Source organism: Oncorhynchus nerka, linkage group LG7, assembly GCF_034236695.1.
Source record: "Oncorhynchus nerka isolate Pitt River linkage group LG7, Oner_Uvic_2.0, whole genome shotgun sequence".
NCBI classification, from domain to species: Eukaryota; Metazoa; Chordata; class Actinopteri; order Salmoniformes; family Salmonidae; genus Oncorhynchus; species Oncorhynchus nerka.
Window position 1 is genome coordinate 72,318,642 of NC_088402.1, and position 23,287 is coordinate 72,341,928.

The 23,287-nt window shown below is 42.8% G+C and overlaps 1 protein-coding gene across 3 annotated transcripts in view; it reads left to right on the forward strand.

Annotated features, from left to right (window-relative positions):
* The first annotated feature begins 10,749 nt into the window (after positions 1–10,749).
* LOC115119282 (coiled-coil domain-containing protein 50-like) overlaps positions 10,750–23,287 on the forward strand; it is a 41,244-nt gene continuing 28,706 nt past the window's right edge. Inside the window, exons 1-2 of one of the 3 annotated variants that reach the window (XM_029648053.2) lie at positions 10,750–11,250; positions 12,260–12,372. In XM_029648053.2, coding sequence (XP_029503913.2) covers positions 12,324–12,372 — 49 coding nt within the window. In that variant the 5' untranslated portion in view covers positions 10,750–11,250; positions 12,260–12,323. Of the gene's footprint in view, positions 11,251–11,526; positions 11,712–12,259; positions 12,373–23,287 lie in introns of those variants that run through there. The other 2 variants (XM_029648055.2, XM_029648054.2) reach the window with 2 other exon arrangements.

Genomic DNA, 23,287 nt, shown 5'->3' on the forward strand with positions numbered 1-23,287 from the left:
CAGGTTGCGTAATGTGTCACTGACACGTCATGTAGACTATTGTTCAGGTTGCGTAATGTGTCACTGACACGTCATGTAGACTATTGTTCAGGTTGCGTAATGTGTCACTGACACGTCATGTAGACTATTGTTCAGGTTGCGTAATGTGTCACTGACACGTCATGTAGACTATTGTTCAGGTTGCGTAATGTGTCACTGACACGTCATGTAGACGTATTGTTCAGGTTGCGTAATGTGTCACTGACACGTCATGCAGACTATTGTTCAGGTTGCGTAATGTGTCACTGACACGTCATGTAGACGTATTGTTCAGGTTGCGTAATGTGTCACGTACACGTCATGTAGACTATTGTTCAGGTTGCGTAATGTGTCACTGACACGTCATGTAGACTATTGTTCAGGTTGCGTAATGTGTCACTGACACGTCATGTAGACTATTGTTCAGGTTGCGTAATGTGTCACTGACACGTCATGTAGACTATTGTTCAGGTTGCGTAATGTGTCACTGACACGTCATGTAGACTATTGTTCAGGTTGCGTAATGTGTCACGTAAACGTCATGTAGAAGTATTGTTCAGGTTGCGTAATGTGTCACTGACACGTCATGTAGACGTATTGTTCAGGTTGCGTAATGTGTCACTGACACATCATGTAGAAGTATTGTTCAGGTTGCGTAATGTGTCACTGACACGTCATGTAGACTATTGTTCAGGTTGCGTAATGTGTCACTGACACGTCATGTAGACGTATTGTTCAGGTTGCGTAATGTGTCACTGACACGTCATGTAGACTATTGTTCAGGTTGCGTAATGTGTCACTGACACGTCATGTAGACGTATTGTTCAGGTTGCGTAATGTGTCACTGACTATTGTTCAGGTTGCGTAATGTCTGACACGTCATGTAGACTATTGTTCAGGTTGCGTAATGTGTCACTGACACGTCATGTAGACGTATTGTTCAGGTTGCGTAATGTGTCACTGACACGTCATGTAGACGTATTGTTCAGGTTGCGTAATGTGTCACTGACACGTCATGTAGACGTATTGTTCAGGTTGCGTAATGTGTCACTGACACGTCATGTAGACGTATTGTTCAGGTTGCGTAATGTGTCACTGACACGTCATGTAGACGTATTGTTCAGGTTGCGTAATGTGTCACTGACACGTCATGTAGACGTATTGTTCAGGTTGCGTAATGTGTCACTGACACGTCATGTAGACGTATTGTTCAGGTTGCGTAATGTGTCACACGTCATGTACGTCATGTAGACTATTGTTCAGGTTGCGTAATGTGTCACTGACACGTCATGTAGACGTATTGTTCAGGTTGCGTAATGTGTCACTGACACGTCATGTAGACGTTCAGGTTGCGTATTGTTCAGGTTGTTCGGTAATGTGTCACTGACACGTCATGTAGACTATTGTTCAGGTTGCGTAATGTGTCACTGACACGTCATGTAGACGTATTGTTCAGGTTGCGTAATGTGTCACTGACACGTCATGTAGACTATTGTTCAGGTTGCGTAATGTGTCACTGACACGTCATGTAGACGTATTGTTCAGGTTGCGTAATGTGTCACGTACACGTCATGTAGATGTATTGTTCAGGTTGCGTAATGTGTCACGTACACGTCATGTAGACTATTGTTCAGGTTGCGTAATGTGTCACTGACACGTCATGTAGACGTATTGTTCAGGTTGCGTAATGTGTCACTGACACGTCATGTAGACTATTGTTCAGGTTGCGTAATGTGTCACTGACACGTCATGTAGACTATTGTTCAGGTTGCGTAATGTGTCACTGACACGTCATGTAGAAGTATTGTTCAGGTTGCGTAATGTGTCACTGACACGTCATGTAGACTATTGTTCAGGTTGCGTAATGTGTCACTGACACGTCATGTAGACTATTGTTCAGGTTGCGTCATGTGTTGACACGTCATGTAGACGTATTGTTCAGGTTGCGTAATGTGTCACTGACACGTCATGTAGAAGTATTGTTCAGGTTGCGTAATGTGTCACTGACACATCATGTAGACTATTGTTCAGGTTGCGAATGTGTCACTGACACGTCATGTAAAAACATTGTTCAGGTTGCTAGTGTCACTAAGTGTGTATTGTTCATCAATGCTAGTTGACACATTTGTTGATTTAGCTAAAATAGGACTGTCACCTCAATGCAAAAATGATTAGGCTACTTGATATCGCAGCCACCATTACTGTGTAGATATGCCTATTTTTCGCATCATATAAACACAAGGGCTTATTGGTAGCCTAGTGGTTAGAGGGCCAGTAACTAAAAGGTTGCTGGATTGAATCCCAAAGCTACAAGATAAACTTTTTTGTAATTTTACCCGAGCAAGGCAGTTAACCCACTGTTCCCCGGGCGACAAAAACGTGGATTTTGATTAAGGCAGCCCCTTACACCTCTCTGATTCAGAGGAGTTGGGTTAAATACGGAAGACACATTTCAGTTGAATGCATTCAGTTGTACTGTAAGGGTTTTCTGGTGAAAGAGAAGCGGACCAAAAAGCAGCATGGTGGTTATTCATGTTCTTTAATTTATAAAGAAACTACACATGAGATAACTAACAAAAACAACAAACGTGAGAAAACCTAAAACAGTCCTATCTGGTGCAAACAGAGACAGGAACAATCACCCACAAACACACAGTGAAACCCAGGCTACCTAAGTATGATTCTCAATCAGAGACAACTAATGACTCCTGCCTCTGATTGAGAACCATACTAGGCCGAAAACATAGAAATACCCAAAACCTAGAAAAACAAACAGACTGCCCACCCAACTCACGCCCTGACCATACTAACTAAATACAAAACACAGGAAATAGAGGTCAGAACGTGACAGTACCACCCCCCACAAAGGTGCGGACTCCGGCCGCAAAACCTTGACCTATAGGGGAGGGTCTGGGTGGGCGTCTGTCCGCGGTGGCGGTTCTGGCGCAGGACGCGGACCCCACTTCACCATTGTCTTAGTCCGCCTTATTGTCCGCCTCCGTGGCTTTCTCACCATGGCAACCCCTCTCAATGACCCCACTGGACAGAGGGGCATGAGCTCGGGACAGAGGGGCAGGGGCTCGGGACAGAGGGGCTCTGGCGCCTCTGGGCTGAGGGGCTCTGGGCTGAGGGGCTCTGGCAGCGGCGCCGGACAGGCGGGACACTCCGGCAGCGGCTGAGGGCCTCTGGGCTGAGGGGCTCTGGCGCCTCTGGGCTGAGGGGCTCTGGCAGCGGCGCCGGACAGGCGGGACACTCCGGCAGCGGCGCCGGACAGGCGGGACACTCCGGCAGCGGCGCCGGACAGGCGGGACACCTTGGCAGCGGCGCCGGACAGGCAGGACACTCCGGCAACGCTGGGCAGACTGGCGGCGCTGGGCAGACTGGCGGCGCTGGCGGCGCTGGGCAGACTGGCGGCGCTGGCGGCGCTGGGCAGACTGGCGGCGCTGGGCTGACTGGCGGCGCTGGCGCGCTGGGCAGACTGGCGGCGCTGGGCAGACTGGCGGCGCTGGCGAGGAAGGCTCTGGCAGTGCTGGACTGAGAAGCTCTGGCACCTCTGGACTGAGGGGCTCTGGCGCCTCTGGACTGAGGGGCGGGAACACCTGTGTTCTTCCGAAGAGGAGAGGCGAAACGGATCAGAGGACCAATATGCGGCGTGGTAAGTGTCCATGGTTCTTTTTAATACGTTAAGGTACGCATGAACAACTGACTACAAAAACAAGAAATGTGAAAAACTCAAACAGTCCTATCTGGTGCAAACACAGAGACAGGAACAATCACCCACAAACACACAGTGAAACCCAGGCTACCTAAGTATGATTCTCAATCAGAGACAACTAATGACACCTGCCTCTGATTGAGAACCATACTAGGCCGAAAACATAGAAATACCCAAAACCTAGAAAAACAAACATAGACTGCCCACCCAACTCACGCCCTGACCATACTAACTAAATACAAAACACAGGAAATAGAGGTCAGAACGTGACATGTACAACTGACTAGGTAGACCCCTTTCCTTTTCTTTGTTGGAGGTAGCCTAGGGTTGCGGTCCAAACACTTAAAAGACACACCCAAATTAAGTGGACAGTGGACGTGTCATGACGTCTAACTAGTATATACTTACAGGGCAAGGGGCGAGAGGAAGGAATGATTTTTAAATGGACCACCCTTGGCCATCAAATTGTGTTTTCAGCCACCAGTAGCTTGTGGGTGCTTTATATGTGCTACAGTCAATTATGAATGCATGTCTACTTGTATTAAATATATAATTATTAATATACTCCTACTGTATGATAGCTAGCAAATTAATTAGCTAACCAACGTTAGCCTGCCTAGCTGGAACTTCTGAAGAAGGAAGATGTTTTATTTCTACACTATCCAAAAGATAACCAAACAAAAACATATTTACTTTTTACGTAGTAGCAACATTTCTAACTTATTTGCATTCGTTTTTACTGACACTTGTATGTTGACTTCTCCATTGATGTTGTTTTTAAGTTTACGCTGACTTTTCTTAGCGGATGTACAATCATCACAATTTGAATTATGGGGAGTTTCAGGCTCTGGAGTGAAGCCGGTTAAAATGAGGTCTGAGGGGCTTACATTACATTCCCTTGCTTGGCTAATCATTTGGACCACCCACCAAGATGGAGACGGGGATTCCCCAAAGGGCATAAGGCGAGGGTAAGTGGACGAGTGTGTGTCTTTTAAGTGTTTGGACCGTAATCTAGGTCTCTAGTGGTGCATTCAAAACTTCCGACTTCAGTGCGATCAAGACAACTGGGAACTCTGAAAAAAACAAGGTCAGACTGGGATTTTTGTTTTGACCAGTCATCCAACTCGGAATCTCTGGCATCTTTCTCTGAAAATCACTGAGGTCATGATTTGACCTCGTTTCCCTCCCCCACTTCCCAGTTTACCGGATTAAGACACAATCAGTCACCATGCAATCCTTCGTCTATACATTTCTGTAGAGATGTCTTATGGTTAAAAGAAGGGTAGCCTAGTGGTTAGAGCATTGGACTAGTAACCGAAAGGTTGCAAGTTCAAATCCCCGAGCTGACAAGGTACAAAATCTGTTGTTCTGCCCCTGAACAGGCAGTTAACCCACTGTTCCTAGGCCGTCATTGAAAATAAGAATTTGTTCTTAACTGACTTGCCTAGTAAAATAAAGGTAAAATAAAAGGGTTCGAGTTGAGGGGCTATGTGAGGATATAGGCCTTGTTATAGACTTGCAAAAAGCATGTGCTACCACTTGTTTGCTTAAACTGTTTGTCATTGATTTAGTCCAAAATTGCCGACAGATGAAGACCTATATTTAATCTGGAATTGACAAACAAAAGCCTGACTAGGATCCTGACTTTCCCCCACGTCATATTACCAATTAGGGTAAATGTATTCCTATTAATTTGCATAGGCTAACCATTGCGATTTAATGTTATTTACCATCTTCTGCTTTTTATGAATAAACAGGCATCAGGGTAAACATGACATCATTTCAATGCCCCCCCACACACACACATTAATGTTACTTACCTTACAGATCACAAAGTGAGCTATTTTCCACCCCATTCATATGCAAATGCATTTCATTCATACACTGGCTTGTCTGGCTGGCATGTTTTCATTTTAAACAGGCATTCCCTACACTGAAAACATTTTTGTCCTCAATTATGATTAAAAGAATCATCTCATTAGTACCCCCTTGTGGTTGAATATATATCTATCGTATGTCTTTTGATACAATTAATAATGTTGAACTAACAAATACCATCAAGGGATATGTTACAATTTACAACAACAAACACCTTATGAAACAGCTGTGAAAACCAATTTAGCAATATTTTAGATTTAAATACATAACCATTGATATTATTTTGGTACATGTGTATCAATTTACTTTCAGATTTTTTGTACACTCACATGGCAATCGTAGACTGAAATACAGAATTATAGTGTGTGGAATAGGGAGGAGGTAGGTATTGTGTGGATGGGAAGTTCTGCCTGTCACTTGTACACTCACATGGCAATCGTAGACTGAAATACAGAATTATAGTGTGTGGAATAGGGAGGAGGTAGGTATTGTGTGGATGGGAAGTTCTGCCTGTCACTTGTACACTCACATGGCAATCGTAGACTGAAATACAGAATTATAGTGTGTGGAATAGGGAGGAGGTGGGTATTGTGTGGATGGGAAGTTCTGCCTGTCACTTGTACACTCACATGGCAATCGTAGACTGAAATACAGAATTATAGTGTGTGGAATAGGGAGGTGGGTATTGTGTGGATGGGAAGTTCTGCCTGGTACTTGTTTTTCAACAGGTAGTGGACTCGAAGAGGGAAACTGCAAAGTCCAGGCGCTGCTGCCCTCTTTGTTCTGAGTGTTTGCAGTGTTAGTGTTTTTAGCTAATCTGTGTATCTTACATTATGTGCCCAGTATGATAGTTGTCTTGCTCTTTCTTAGCAGATAATGACAACTTGACATAACAGTAGCTGTAGATGATGTAATGAAATGTTGGAGGGTGGTTGGCAATGGAGGACATCAGGAGGATCCATGTCTGGGTGTTAGGCAGAACCCCTAGGTCCTGGAGAACAGGTAATGGAGGACATCAGGTGGATCCAGGTCTGGGTGTTAGGCAGAACCCCTAGGTCCTGGAGAACAGGTAATGGAGGACATCAGGTGGATCCATGTCTGGGTGTTAGGCAGAACCCCTAGGTCCTGGAGAACAGGTAATGGAGGTCATCAGGTGGATCCATGTCTGGGTGTTAGGCAGAACCCCTAGGTCCTGGAGAACAGGTAATGGAGGACATCAGGTGGATCCATGTCTGGGTGTTAGGCAGAACCCCTAGGTCCTGGAGAACAGGTAATGGAGGACATCAGGTGGATCCATGTCTGGGTGTTAGGCAGAACCCCTAGGTCCTGGAGAGCAGGTAATGGAGGACATCAGGTGGATCCAGGTCTGGGTGTTAGGCAGAACCCCTAGGTCCTGGAGAACAGGTAATGGAGGACATCAGGTGGATCCATGTCTGGGTGTTAGGCAGAACCCCTAGGTCCTGGAGAACAGGTAATGGAGGACATCAGGTGGATCCATGTCTGGGTGTTAGGCAGAACCCCTAGGTCCTGGAGAACAGGTAATGGAGGACATCAGGTGGATCCATGTCTGGGTGTTAGGCAGAACCCCTAGGTCCTGGAGAACAGGAGCAGAGTTAAAGGGAACATGATAGGAGACAGACGTAAACAAGCAAACACACAGGTTGAATGATTCAGGTATGTAAAAATAGTTATTTAATTATTTACTTTAACTGTTTGATTAGACATGGATTAATGTTAACGGCAGACAGAAAATAAAGGATACCTTTCTAATTGTTGATGTCAGTGGGGTTGGGAAGGGATGGTCCTTGGGAAAGGTAGAGAGATGAGTTGTGAGAGAAACTCCAGGGTGGTGTCATGACCACTGGAGTCATACACCTTAACACCTTAACAGTACCTATCTGGAAGTGGCGGTTACTTAACATGACCCAGTGGTTAGCCTAAAAAGTTTTCTCCTTTGGTGACAGCCAAAGAACCCTGTTGGAACCCCTTTCTCAGAGTGTACTCAACAAGTTTAGTCTGTTAAGTTTACACCATTTGATTCTGTACTCAAACATCTGCCTGGTATTCCTGTACATATACCCCTGTGCCCATCTCAGTGTAACATGATCCATCCAAGGTCTCAGCTGGATGCATAAAATGTGATAAATGTTAACGAGATGCTATAGTGTGTGTGTGTGTGTGTGTGTGTGTGTGTGTGTGTGTGTGTGTGTGTGTGTGTGTGGATGGAGTTCCAGGTAAAGACCTGAGAAGATGGTAAAGGAGATAGTGATGAGAGTGAGAGCATACAGTATGAAAATAAAAACCACTTGTGGAGGGAGAACAGTGAGGGTGGTGGGTTGAGCACCTGCAGTGAAGCTGATTGGTTTCTCTGGCTCATCACACTGTGACTAAAAGAAAGAGATTTCAAAATTAGAACAGCTGAAAAGCCATCATTAACATACTCCCAGAGATAGCAATATATTCAGAATTCACTGAATGAAGTAGCCTACCCATCCACATTTACAATTGTATTCATCACTGAAATAAATGATACTATAGCATATTCAATTACATTATTATTGTAGGCTATAGACTACTCTGTCACGCCCTGGCCTTAGTTATCTTTGTTTTGTTATTATTTTGGTTAGGTCAGGGTGTGACATGGGGGATTTATGTGTTTTGTCTGGTCTAGGGTTTTTTGTATGTTTATGGGGCTGGTTCCTTTCTAGGTAGTTTGTAGGTCTATGGTTGCCTAGATTGGTTCTCAATTAGAGGCAGCTGTCTATCGTTGTCTCTGATTGGGAACCATATTTAGGCAGCCATATTCTGTGGGTACTTCGTGGGTGTTTGTCTTCTGTCTTTGTGTCATTGCACCAGATAGGACTGTTTCGGTTTTCACTTTTGTTTTGTATTTTGTAGTGTTCTCGTGTATGGTCTTTATTAAACATGTTGAACTCTAACCACGATGCATTTTGGTCCTCCTCTCCTTCCCAGGAAGAAAACGTTACATACTCCTGTATCTACCTTGTACAATAATGTAATCATTGAATGAAATAGCGTACCCATTTTCAATTTAATTGATCAATAATACTAGCACATACAGGTACATTGTTGTAGAATAGACAAATACTGTATCCACACCATATTAGCATACCGTTTTGTCAGGCATGATTTTACAGTTGAAGTCGGAAGTTTACATACACTTAGGTTGGAGTCATTAAAACTAGTTTTTCAACCACTCCACAAATTTCATGTAAACAAACTATAGTTTTGGCAAGTCGGTTAGGACATCTACTTTGTACATGACACAAGTCATTTTTCCAACAATTGTTTAGACAGATTATTTCACTTATAATTCACTATCACAATTCCAGTGGGTCAGAAGTTTACATACACTAAATGAATGTGCCTTTAAACAGCTTGGAAAATTCCAGAAAATTATGTCATGGTTTTAGAAGCTTCTGACAGGCTAATTGACATCTGAGTCAGTTGGAGGTGTACCTGTGGCTGTATTTCAAGGCCTACCTTCAAACTCAGTGCCTCTTTCCTTGACATGAGGAAATCAAAAGAAATTAGCCAATGGTCATTTGGCCTTAATGACCATTATGTTTGGAGGAAAAAGGGGGAGGCTTGCAAACCAAAGAACACCATCCCAACCATGAAGCATGGGGGTGGCAGCATCATGTTGTGGGGGTACTTTGCTGCAGGAGGGACTGGTGCACTTCACAAAATAGATGGCGCCATGAGAAAGGAAAATTATGTGACATCAGTCAGGAAGTTAAAGCTTGGTCGCAAATGGGTTTTCCAAATGGACAATGACCCCAAGCATACTTCCAAAGTTGTGGCAAAATGGCTTAAGGACAACAAAGTCAAGGTATTGGAGTGGCAATCACAAAGCCCTGACCTCAATCCTATAGAACAATTGTGGGCAGACCTGAAAAAGGAATGGGCCAAAATTCCCCCAACTTATTTTGGGAAGCTTGTGGAAGGATACCCGAAAACTTTGACCCAAGTTAAACAATTTAAAGCCAATGCTACCAAATACTAATTGAGTCTATATACATTTCTGACCCATTTGGAATGTGATGGCTGAAATAAATTCTCTCTACAATTATTCTGACATTTCACATTCTTAAAATAAAATGGTGATTCTAACTAACCTAAAACAGGGACATTTTACTTGGATTAAATGTCAGGAATTGTGAAACACTTTAGCCAAATACATTTAAACTCAGTTTAGGTAAACTTCCGACTTCAACTGTAGATCTTCCATCGAAGTTGCATGTTGTACCTCGTTTCCCTTCTTCAGTGAAAAGTAGTTATTTCATTTATAATTGAAAATCCATTAAATAAATACTAGGAACTATACAAATATTTTCAAATAAACCAAATTTGCCTTAACACAGTAGGACTAAATATTTCCTAACGATATCACAACTTAAATATAGCCTACTTACTACTCAATTGGATCAAGTACATCTTGGCAATTATTTTATTGTCTATAATGAAACTATCTGGGGTAGACACTCAAAAATCCCTTCTGCCGCTTGTTTAAAAAAATAATAAAATGAATGTCTGTGTCGCTGCTGAGCTCTCAAATACCGGTGCCAGTCTCTCACTCTACGAACGGTCACTGCAATCCGGATTCCTTGGGACTTCCTTACCCTAAACTAACACTAGACTTAACCAATTTACATGTCAACTTGATAGAGGTATGGACATCCCAAAGATCCCAAGTAGCAACTATGAACTCCCCTGAAAGCCGTGAACACAACTCTTATTGGTTGTCTGATGTGGAAGTTGTAACAACACAGTTTGTGATTGGCTGAAAACATTTAGATCTATATACAGCGAGATAAGATAACATAACATACCATGAGGTGTTGAGGGAAAGACAGATTATCTATAGATTAGGCATAATCTTTTCTAGGCCATTAGCCATAACAGGAAATACACAAGCCATAGGCTCAAGGTGGCTATATCCCAATGGCTGCCGGCACAGAAACATTGTACGTTACTAACATTTATGGTTGAGATTTAATTAATATAAATATAAACTATGCACATTATCACTTTCATTAAACGCGATGCAAGCATCACACAGACCTTAGTAAGGCGTTGGTGTCATGTAAATCAGAAAACGAAACGCAGACTTAGTAAGGTTTTGGTATCATGTCATGTCAGGTGGAACGGTTGCCTAGGCAGATAAGTCCCTTATCACCCCCCATAACTATCTCCAGCCAAACAACTTGAGCTAAGCTTTTCATGGGCCTTGATAATTACTCTCAGTTCCATTGCACATCATAGTCATTGGACGAAGGCGTCTTCTCTGTATAGGGTAGTTTTGCCAATAGCCCTATTGCGCTTGGTCTGAACATTAAACCGCGTCACTTGCGGTATGGTTTTGGAAGCATAATGACCTCGGCGATTTACATTTTTTTTTAGCACACCTCTATGGGGCTAGTGCTCACACACGGCCATATAACCATGTTACAGCGCGTGTTTACGGAAAACAGACGGAAGACAGTCGACTACCTGCGCTAATTAGCTATCTGAATCTCACCTGTGTGTAAATAGAAGATGGACGCCACAAACGCGTGTCACTGAAAAATACTGTCAGCTGTAACTGTGTCTAAAAAATACGGTTAAAACAGTGTACAGTAAGTATGTATTTTGAATTGGTCAAATAGTTGTTGATGTGATATGAGTAGAGGGATTTGTTTCTAGAACTGTACCGCAAATATGAATCAATCGAATTATCGTTTAGATTGCGTATTGGACTGTTTTGGCTTACAGAATATGTAAGGTCCTTGGACTATAAAGGAGGCTCATTTCGTGCATTATTTGTCCTTGATGGCGTGCCATCAAACTATCAGCTTTGTTTAATTGATAAACTAAAAACATAGTTGTGTCAGATCTAAATAGACGTCTGGAATAGGTGTATCGAATGTATTGGAGACTATGGTGAACGTAAAACGATAACTGCGGATAAAGTGTCTGGAAAATAGACAACCGCAACAAAATAATCAAAAGTTTTCTCAACTACCATGTTTACTTGTTGAATGTTATTTTGTGTGCACGAAGGGTACAAACTATATTCAGGGTAGTGCTGCGGATACAGGTAGGTAACAGCTGTAGGTTTTGTTTGTTTTGTTTGGGCATGTTTTTAGCGATCGATTGAGCTTGACAGACACGCATTAAACCATTGTTGATCTTTATATTAATTTGACAAAGAGCACGTTGTCTGTATCGCCATTATCATACAAAACAAATACGTAATTGCAATTTTGTGCATTTCCTTTGTAATGGAATTCTGTACGTGTTGTAGCATACTGCTGTGGAAATTCGTTCCGAGTTTCTCAACTGTATGTAACCGCCATGCAAGTGTTACATGGGGGTTACATTTGTAGCTATTGTCATAGTTTTAGAATGTTTAACATAAATTTAGTAGAGTTCATAGGAATTATGTCATTATTGTGTGTGCTTCAACGGTTTGTCTGCAGTAGACTTCTGTGCATACATAGACACATTTGGACAAAGGATTAAGAAAGTCAAATGCTGAATGTGCCCTCCTTGCAATAACAAAGAGTAACTACTGCAATTCAATGTTGAACATGACTGTTCTATGCTACTGGACTCATTTGTCTTTATGTACCCTTCATTCCCCAGGCTCTGTCTGTACTCTGATCCGCCCTAAGGGCAATGAGGCCGTGACTGCCCTTCTCTAGCAGCCATGACAGAGCTGGAGATTGATCAGTCCCACCTGCCACGGGTCCAGGAAGGTATGTAGAGGACCAGACTCACTGGCCAGATCGTCATGTGTGTGTGTGTTTGGAAACATAGGTGTAACGCATCATTTGATTTGAAAGGCCAGGCCACAGATACCCTGACAGTCCGCCACCCTCACTAAGACTTAAAAGAATGTGCGACTTCAAATTGCTGTGAAAATAAAAAAGCCAGACCCTCATTACATAGACCCTTGAGGGATTTGGTTGAGGAAGGAAGGCTGGCATTAGTTAGCTACCCAGCATCCTTGTTATGTGTTTCAGCAGAGGGTTACGTGTTGTTGCCATGTCCCTTTCCACCAGCCTGTTGTTTTTGTTTTCATCTGGGATAAGAGGTGCTCATGCGATGTCTTAGCATGGCAGGCAGGACTGTACACTGTCAAAGCCCAGACTGGTCTGTAGCTTGTGGCAGCAGATAAGAAGAGCCTGTAGTGTGATGGCCATTCCAGATACACTCCCTCTCTGATTGCAGCTGAGGGTAGAAGTTGGTCCCACTGGGAAGGTACTCTCTCTGTCTGTCTGTGTGTGTGTGTGTGTGTAAGGAAACTTGGCCTCTTTAACTTGGTACTTTTTTGTTGCCACTTGTTGCAGTACTTTGACACAAAGTTACTGATTTCTACCCATGGGTTCTAATTTTCTTACATTATGAAATTAGTAGGTTGTGGCTTGGGTGGATTAGCTTTCTTTGGTATTTCTGCATACATGCTAACTCATGAGCAGGACAGCAATAGATTTCCAGATAATTTCCCTTTCTGCTCTTGTTTCCATAGACAATGAGCAGTGTGTAAGAGCATTTTCACGCTTCATTAGGCATCCAGCAGTGGACTAACAAAGCCAGCTGTAGACTACGTTGGACCCCTATACTATTCACTAAAACAATAGCAGCATTCAAAGATGTCTGATCATGCTAAACTTTCCCTTAGAAATGTATTTTTACTGAAATGTTTTGTCAGTGTTCTCATTGTTTTACACTGAACAAAAATAAATGCAACATGTAAACTGTTGATCCCATTTTTCACGAGCTGAAATAAATAATCCCACACATTTTACATACTCACAAAAAGCTTGTTTCTCTCAGTTTGTGCACACATTTGTTATCATCCCTGTTAGTGAGCCTTTCTCCTTTGCCAAGATAATCCATCCACTTGACTGGTGTGGAATGTCAAGAAGCTGATTAAACTGCATAATCAATACACCTTGTGCTGGGGACAATTGAAGTCCACTTTGTGGGGCGGCAGGGTAGCCTAGTGGTTAGAGCGTTGGACTAGTAACCGAAAGATTGCAAGTTCGAATCCCCGAGCTGACAAGGTACAAATCTGTCGTTCTGCCCCTGAACAGGCAGTTAACCCACTGTTCCTAGGCCGTCATTGAAAATAAGAATTTGTTCTTAACTGACTTGGGTAGTAAAATAAAGGTAAAAAATAAAAAAAACTCTAAAATGTGCAGTTTTGTCACACAACACAATGCCACAGATGTCTCAAGTCATGCTGACTGCAGGAACCAGAGCTGTTGCCAGATAATTTTAATGTTAATTTCTCTACCACAAGCTGCCACCAACGTCGATTTAGAGAATTTGGCAGTACCATGTGTAACCAAGCCAGCCCAGGACCTCCACATCCGGCTTCTTCACCAACGGGATTGTATAAACCAGCCACCTGAACAGTTAATGAAACTGGGTTTGCACAACCAAAGATTTTCTTCAAACTGTTTGAAACCGTCTCAGGGAAGCACATCTGTGTGCTTGTCATCCTCACCAGGGTCTTGACCTGACTGCAGTTCGGCGTCATAACCAACTTCAGTGGGCAAATGCTCACCTTCGATGGCCACTGGCACCCTGGAGAAGTGTGCTCTTCCCGACCGAGAGCCTGATCAACTCTATGTGAAGGAGATGTCGCACTTGGTGAGGCAAATGGTGATCACGCCAGATACTGACTGGTTTTCTGATCCACGCCCCCTACTTTAAAAAGAAAAAGTATCTGTGACAAACAGATGCATGTCTGTATTCTTAGTCATGTGAAATCCATAGCCTAATGAAGGCATGCGCGTTCGACCATGTGCTCATGTTGATTTTGTCCATCCACACCAGACGCGATCAGGACACGCAGGTTGAAATATCAAAATGAACTCTGAACCAATTATATTAGTTTAGGAACAGGTCAAATCACATGAAACATTCATGGCCATTTAGCTAGCTAGCTTTCTGTTGCTAGCTCATTTGTCCTGGGATATAAACATTGGGTTGTTGTTTTACTTGAAATGCACAAGGTCCTTTTTTTTCTGTCTCTTTGTAGAGTTTTGAGTCGCACACAATCGTGTGTTCTCTATGACAATTAATGCACAGATAAAAGGGGAAACAGTTAGTTTCTAGTAAACTCTCCTTCAGTCTTCTTATTCTTATGTGGACTTTATATGGCAGTTGGCAACCAACTTTAAGGTGCATTACCACCACCTATTGGACTGGAGTGTGGACCTCAGTTAATCTTTCAATCACCCACATGGGTATATGCTCCTAAATAAAACAATGGGGGGAAGAAGGGACATGCATCGCGTAAAGTGTAAAAATAATAATTATATATACACATAAGGTGTATTTTAGCGCCTGGCTATGCATACGCACGTGAGCAGTTTGGATGAAAGGATTGTATGTGCACTTATTTTGCAACGCACGTAATGCGAGCGGTGTGGTCAGCATGTTATATGAACTGTGTCTCAGTAAAATCTTTGAAATTGCATGTTCTGTTTTTAAATGTTTCTTCAATGTAGTTAACTTAACTCTTTTGAGTAAACCTAACATCCTGTGGGTTGTATTTATGCATCAGTTTCCTGAAGTGTGGTGTTCTCAGTGTCCCACTTCCTCATCCTAGAATCTCAGCCAAGTCAACTTGCTTTGTTTTCACTCCCCTCTTATCTGTTCCTGTTTTATTTTTTTTTCTATTTCTGTGGCTGGGTTCCTGATATCCTGCCTCACAGGGGGAATGTAGCTCCCTAAGGAATGCCCCCCCCCCCCCCAATCCCCATCCGAGTTACTCTTTCTCCCAGTGACTCTCTCCCAGTCCACACAGCCCACCCCTCTCTGTGACCGCTCTATCAGTGTCTGAGCACACAGGAGCTGATGGTCCCAACTCTTGTTAAAACAGTCCAACACAGAAAGAGAGGGATTGAGCGGCGTGCGATTTAAGGTTTACAGAACAGGGAATAGCAGTAAAAACAGACTAGTGGGAAGGAGAGAAAGGAAGCAGTGAGGGGGTGCGTGGGTGATGGGGATTTGGCTTAAAATAGAACCCCTCGTCACTTTCTCCCACTCTCCCTCCTCCACTTCTTTTGTCTGCCAACCACTTTACATCATCCACTGGCCAAGTGGCTGGGTAGATAAAAGCAAAATGTCTGTGTTCCTTTTGGAACACCAGTCGCTTCCTCTCACTGGATGTTGGTTGGATAGATTTGCATTCTACTCACATTGTTTAAGTACCAGTCATTTTCCTAATGCATGATTGACATCCTCAGTGGGGGAAGATTAATGATAGGGGAAGGTGTTTTTACCCACAGGTCGCAAAGTTCATTGCTGCCTGCTTCTAGCTCTGCACTTTAACTTTAACCTTTTACAGTCCCTTTCCCTGGAGAGGCAACTGTCTGGAACCCTCATTAACCTCTTTCTGTATCGCTTTCAACCTTTCGGTCTATCAGAAACCCTGGCTGACTCCCTCACCGTGACAATCTGATACCCTTGTAACCCCTACCCACCAATTCGTCCTTCCTTCATTCGCCACTACCAATTCCACTTGATATTTTACTCCCTATCCTCTTACGAAACAAGTCGGTGCCTTTTGTAAGAAGCTTAAAGTCCCCTCCCCTCTAAACTCACGTAAAGATCTCCTGGGTCATTCCAGCAAGCCATGACCCCTATCATCTGAGATTGTTCTGAAATCATTTCTTTAGTTAGGCCCAGATAAGATAAGCATTCCTGCAACATTTATTTGGTTGAAAGACTATTTGAATCTTGAAATTAAGCTAGTTGATTTGCACCCAAATTGACCATTTTAGTTTTATAGGATTCAATCCAAAGAAATTGTCAAACGCCACCCACGGATCCCCTACACCCCACGCCAATCCCACCCTAACAACGAGTATATAGTATCAATTCTCTGTCTGACGAGTCGTATGGTGCTGCGGCTTGGAGTATTGTTTCTTCATCTTACACAATGTATTCACAGTAAATTTTTCACCAAATTCATCTGTACAGAATTTTTTTTTTTTTTTTTTGTAATTGAAGTTGTTAGGTTTATGTCCCATCCTACATCCTGATATTACCCGTTTCTGTCCACTAGAACCTGGTCATAAAAGACAAAATCACATGGGGATAGTTCACCCAAATTACAAAATGGTATATTGATTTCCTTACCCTGTAAGCCAGGTGTTCCCAAACTTTTTTTTGTCCCTCTACCCCATGTTTATATAATAAAAATCGAGACCCTACCATGTAAAAACAGAAAAAGAGACCAAGTTCACTAAGAATATGTTACATAGGAAGAAACAATACTCCGAGCCGCAGATCCATACTACTTGTCAGACATAGAGAACTGATACTATATACTCATTGTTGAGATGTGGCGGGTCCAAATCGGATGTTAGGTACTATATTTCTATGAATCCTATAAATTGAAATAGCCAATTTGGGTGCAATTAATTATCATAATTACTCAGTCCAAATTATATTTCAACAAAATAATGTTGGGGGAATGCTAATATTTCTAACAAACAATTCAATTCAATCTTGAGGTGGTGGGTGTCAATCCTCTTTCTTGTGCTTTTTGAGGTGGCCACATAATTGTTCTGACTCTATCCTCCCCACCCTGAAAATGTTTTATTTTTGTTGTGGCCACTGAGTACTTCCTCCCAGCCCTGTCATGTAATACAGGTCTCTCTATTCTTCCCATCCACACCCTTGGATGTGTAACTTGAGCTTAGTTTTTAAAGGACTGACTGAGTTCCAGAAAACGAGTTAACCCACATGGCGGACACACCTACACAGCCTGTCAGTCACTTCCACTGCTCTAGGGCCTGAGTGAGTTGAGCAGTCTTTGTTTAACATGATGATTTTTTTTATTTCAAGAAGTTTATGGTCCTACTTGATTTTTTTTCTCTTCTTCCTGGAGTTTGTCCCATCCATTTAATTTCTCTTGAGTTATGTTGAGGCATGGATAAAGACTTAAACTCTTAAGCTGTTCTGGTTCAAAGCCCTATAGTCACATAATCTGTGCATTCTGTGAAGACTGGACACATAAGGGCAGCTGGCTGATCCATTTAGTTGCATAATCTCTTTAGCCACACGGCAGGTAACTGTGATTGAATGGCGTGTCTGGATGAGGGTTAATGCTGGGGTTAAACCGTGAATGCTGGTTAGTCTCAGACTGACATTCATCCACAGTGATAGTGGAATTAAATGTATCTGGGTTTAGTGGTCAGGAAGTGTGGTTACCTTTTGACTTGCGGTGTTGTCGAACACGTTTGCATGTTGTTGACCTCTAAATGACCAAATTGACCAAAAAGAAACACCCTTCCTTCCCTGTTTTACAGAACAAGACAAAGGGGAGACATCCTCAATTTCACTGGCTCTGTGAACTCCGGTTGCTTGCGTGAACCCTAGATGGAACATGGCATTGTTAGAGCAGGGTGTAGTGTAGCTACGGAGGCTTAAGTCTACTGGAACAATTTAGAACAGCGAGATGGAGTGGAAAGGAAGAGGAGGATAGAGACAGACAGTGAGAGGGAGAGCGACAGAGTGGTCATTCACTGTTAGCATAGGCTATGCTCTGCCAGTCCATGCTGAGAATCTTGTTTACACAGACATGGTCCAGTCTTATTTATAGGTTAAGCAGTAGAATTATGTGTGTTTAATTGTAATTGACATCTCCTGGCTTAGTGGCTTTCCCTGCAAGAGAAGACTGCTGCAAAAACCATCCTCCTAGTGAAAACACTTCTTGTTTACATGGGAGTTTCACTAAATCTTGAGCAAATCTGCTCAGAACATACATACATACAGTTGAAGTCGGAAGTTTACATACACTTAGGTTGGAGTTATTAAAACTTGTTTTTCAAACACTCCACAAATTTCTTGTTAACCAACTAGTTTTGGAAAGTCGGTTAGGACATCTAACATGACACAAGTAAGGAAATGACACAAGTAATTTTTCCAACAATCCTTTACAGACAGATTATTTCACTTATAATTCAGTGTTTACAAGTTTACATACACTAAGTTGACTGTGCCTTTAAACAGCTTGGAAAATTACAGTAAATTATGTCAAGGCTTTAGAAGCTTCTTAGGCTATTTAACATAATTTGAGTCAATTGTAATGTACCTGTGAATGTATTTCAAGGCCTACCTTCAAACTCATTGCCTCTTTGCTTGACATCATGGGAAAATCAAAAGAAATCAGTCAAGACCTCGGAAAAAACATTGTAGACCTCCACAAGTCTGGCTCATCCTTGGAAGCAATTTCCAAACGCCTTAAGGTACCACGCTCATCTGTACAAACAATAGTATGCAAGTATAAACACCATGGGACCATGCAGCCGTCATACCACTCAGGAAGGAGATGAACGTACTTTGGTGCGAAAAGTGCAAATCAATTCCAGAACAACAGCAAAGGACCTTGTGAAGATGCTGGAGGATACCGGTACAAAAGTATATCCACAGTAAAACGAGTCCTATATCGACATTACCTGAATCGGCCACTCAGCAAGGAAGAAGCCACTGCTCCAAAATCGCCATAAAAAGCCACACTATGGTTTGCAACTGCACATTGGGACAAAGACTGTACTTTTTGGAGAAATGTCCTCTGGTCTGATGAAACAAATATAACTGTTTGGCCATAATGACCATCGTTATGTTTGGAGGAAAAAGGGGGAAGCTTGCAAACCAAAGAACACCATCCCAACCCTGAAGTACGGCAGTGGAAGCATCATGTTGTGGTGGTGCTTTGCGGCAGGAGGGACTGGTGCACTTCACAAAATAGATGGCATCATGATGTAGGAAAATTATGTGGATATATTGAAGCAACATCTCAAGACAAAGTTGTAGCAAAATGGCTTAAGGACAACAAAGTCAAGGTATTGGAGTGACCATCAGAAACCCTGACCTCAATCCAGTAGACCATTTGTGGGCAGAACTGAAAAAGCATGTGCGAGCAAGGAGGCCTACAAACCTGACTCGGTTACACCTGCTCTGTCAGGAGGAATGGGCCACAATTCACCCAACTTATTGTGGGAAGCTAAACAATTTAAAGCCAATGCTACCAAATACTAATTGAGTGTATGTAAACTTCTGACCCACTGGGAATGTGATGAAGGAAATAAAAACTGAAATAAATCATTCTACTATTATTCTGACATTTCACATTCTTACAATAAAGTGGTGACTGACCTAACTGACCTAAAACAGGGAATTTTTACTTGGATTGAATGTCAGTAATTGTGAAACCTGAGTTTAACTGTGTTTGCCTAAGGTGTATGTTTTATTTTTTTTATTCATTTTTATTTAACCAGGTAGGCTAGTTGAGAACAAGTTCCCATTTACATCTGCGACCTGGCCAAGATAAAGCAAAGCAGTGCGACACAAACCACACAGTTACACATGGAATAAACAAACAGTCAATAACACAATAGAAAAAGTATATGTACAGTGTGTGCAAATGAGGTAAGATAAGGGCAATAAATAGGCCATAGTGGCAAAATAATTACAATTTAGCAATTAAACACAGGAATGATAGATGTGCAGAAGAAGTAAGTAGAGATACTGCGAAGGTTGCAAAGGCAAAAAATAAAGTTGGATGGGCTTTTTACAGATGGGCTTTTTACAGATGGGCTATGTGCAGTGATCTGTGAGCTGCTCTGACAGCTGGTGCTTAAAGTCCGTGAGGGAGATATGAGTCTCCAGCTAATTTTTGCAATTTGTTCCAGTCATTGGCAGCAGAGAACTGGAAGGAAAGGTGGTCAAAGGAGGAATTGACTTTGGGGGTGACCAGTGAAATATACCTGCTGGAGCGCGTGCTACAGGTGGATGCTGCTATGGTGACCAGTGAGCTGAGGTAAGGTGGGGCTTTACCTAGCAAAGACTTATAGATGACCTGGAGCATACAGGTTGCAGTGGTGGATAGTATATGGGGCTTTGGTGGCAAAACGGATGGCACTGTGATAGACTGCATCCAATTTGCTGAGTAGAGTGTTGGAGGCTATTTTGTAATTGACATCGCCAAAGTCGATGATCGCCAGGATAGTCAGTTTTACGAGGGTATGTTTGGCAGCATGAGTGAAGGATGCTTTGTTGCGAAATAGGAAGCCGATTCTAGATTTAATTTAGGATTGGACATGCTTAATGTGAGTCTGGAAGGAGCGTTTACAGTCTAGCCAGACATCTAGGTATTTGTAGTTGTCCACACATTCTATATCTGAACCATCCAGAGTAGTGATGCTGGACTGTGGGCAGCGATCGGTTGAAGAGCATGCATTTAGTTTTACCTGCATTTAATAGCAGTTGGAGGCCACGGAATGAGAGTTGTACGGCATTGAAGCTCGTCTGGAGGTTAGTTAACAGTGTCCTAAGAAGGGCCAGACGTATACAGAATGGTGTCGTCTGCGCAGAGGTGGATCAGAGAATCACCAGCAGCAAGAGCGACATAATTGATGTATACAGAGAAAAGAGTCAGCCTGAGAATTGAACCCTGTGGCACCCCCATAGACTGCCAGAGGACCGAACAACAGGCCCTCTGATTTGACACGCAACCAAGGCTGTTGAGTCTGCCAATAAGAATACGGTGATTGACAGAGTCGAAAGCCTTGGCCAGGTCTATGACTACAGCTACACAGTATTGTCTTATCGATGGCGGTTATGATATCGTTTAGGACCCTTGACCAGCTTGGAAACCAGATTGCATAGCGGAGAAGGCCTTAAAAAGGCAGAGTAGGTCTTCGACTGAAGAGTGGCTTCCGTCTGGCCACTCTACCGTAAAGACCTGATTGGTGGAGTGCTGCAGAGCTGGTTGTCCTTCTGGAAGGTTCTCCTCAGAGGAACTCTGGAGCTCTGTCGGAATGACTATCAGGTTCTTGGTAACCTCCCTGACCAAGGCCATTCTCCCACGATTGCTCAGTTTGTCCAGGGCGGCCAGCTCTAGGAAGAGTCTTGTTGGTTCCAAACTTCTTCCATTTAAGAATGAGGCTACTGTGTTCTTGGGGATCTTCAATGCTGCTGACATTTTTTGGTACTCTTACCCATATCTGCGCCTTGACACAATCCTGTCTCGGAGCTCTACAGACAATTCCTTCGACCTCATGGCTTGGTTTTTGCTTCTGTGTGTGTGTATACAGTGGGGCAAAAAAGTATTTAGTCAGCCACCAATTGTGAAAGTTCTCCCACTTAAAAAGATGAGGCCTGTAATTTTCATCATAGGTACACTTCAACTATGACAGAAAATCACATTTGTAGGATTTTTTATGAATTTATTTGCAAATTATGATGGAAAATACGTATTTGGTCACCTACAAACAAGCAAGATTTCTGGCTCTCACAGACCTGTAACTTGTTCTTTAAGAGGCTCCTCTGTCCTCCACACGTTACCTGTATTAATGGCACCTGTTTGAACTTGTTATCAGTATAAAAGACTCCTGTCCACAACCTCAAACAGTCACACTCCAAACTCCACTATGGCCCAGACCAAAGAGTTGTCAAAGGACACCAGAAACAAAATTGTAGACCTGCACCAGGCTGGGAAGACTGAATCTTCAATAGGTAAGCAGCTTGGTTTGAAGAAATCAACTGTGGGAGCAATTATTAGGAAATGGAAGACATACAAGACCACTGATAATCTCCCTCGATCTGGGGCTCCACGCAAGATCTCACCCCGTGGGGTCAAAATGATCACAAGAACGGTGAGCAAAAATCCCAGAACCACACGGGGGGACCTAGTGAATGACCTGCAGAGAGCTGGGACCAAAGTAACAAAGCCTATCATCAGTAACCCACTACGCCGCCAGGGACTCATCCTGCAGTGCCAGACGTGTGTCCCTGCTTAAGCCAGTACATGTCCAGGCCCGTCTGAAGTTTGCTAGAGAGCATTTGGATGATCCAGAAGAAGATTGGGAGAATGTCAAATGGTCAGATGAAACCAAAATAGAACTTTTTGGTAAAAACTCAACTCGTCGTGTTTGGAGGACAAAGAATGTTGAGTTTCATCCAAAGAACACCATACCTACTGTAAAGCATGGGGGTGGAAACATCATGCTTTGGGGCTGTTTTTCTGCAAAGGGACCAGGACGACTGATCCGTGTAAAGGAAAGAATGAATGGGGTCATGTATCGTGAGAGTCTGAGTTGAACTGAGGAATAGGAGATTTTGACTGGGTGGAGCCTTTTGTCTATCAAGCATGTGGTGTCTATTTAGTTTTATTCACCATGTCAGCCCCTGAGTGAGTTTTTTTTTAAAAAAAAAAAATTATCCACACTGCAGGCACAGAAGTTTAAACCCTCTCAGGCTGCTGTAAACCACTTAGATGAAACAACCCACCCACTGGTCTCTTAACTAGCTATTAAAACAAGTTCAGAGGACGGGAGCAATACAGTGGTCATTTTTCTACCTGAAGTTTCAAGTGTTTTGCTCCACTTAAACCTTTAACAACCAGCCTCCTCATTGGCCAGTTAATATCCTGTTACTAACCATGAAGTGCGCCTCTCTCTACACATCAGGCATCACTTTCTCTCTGTGACCTACTCTCGTAATATCTCTCTCTGTCCCTCTATTTGACTTTCTGGTGGCTTAAGAACTGGGGGGAGTGGTTAATGGTAGTGATGCACCGATATTACATTTTTGGCCGATACCTATTACGGATATTTAACATTTTTTTCAGCCTTTTAAGCATTC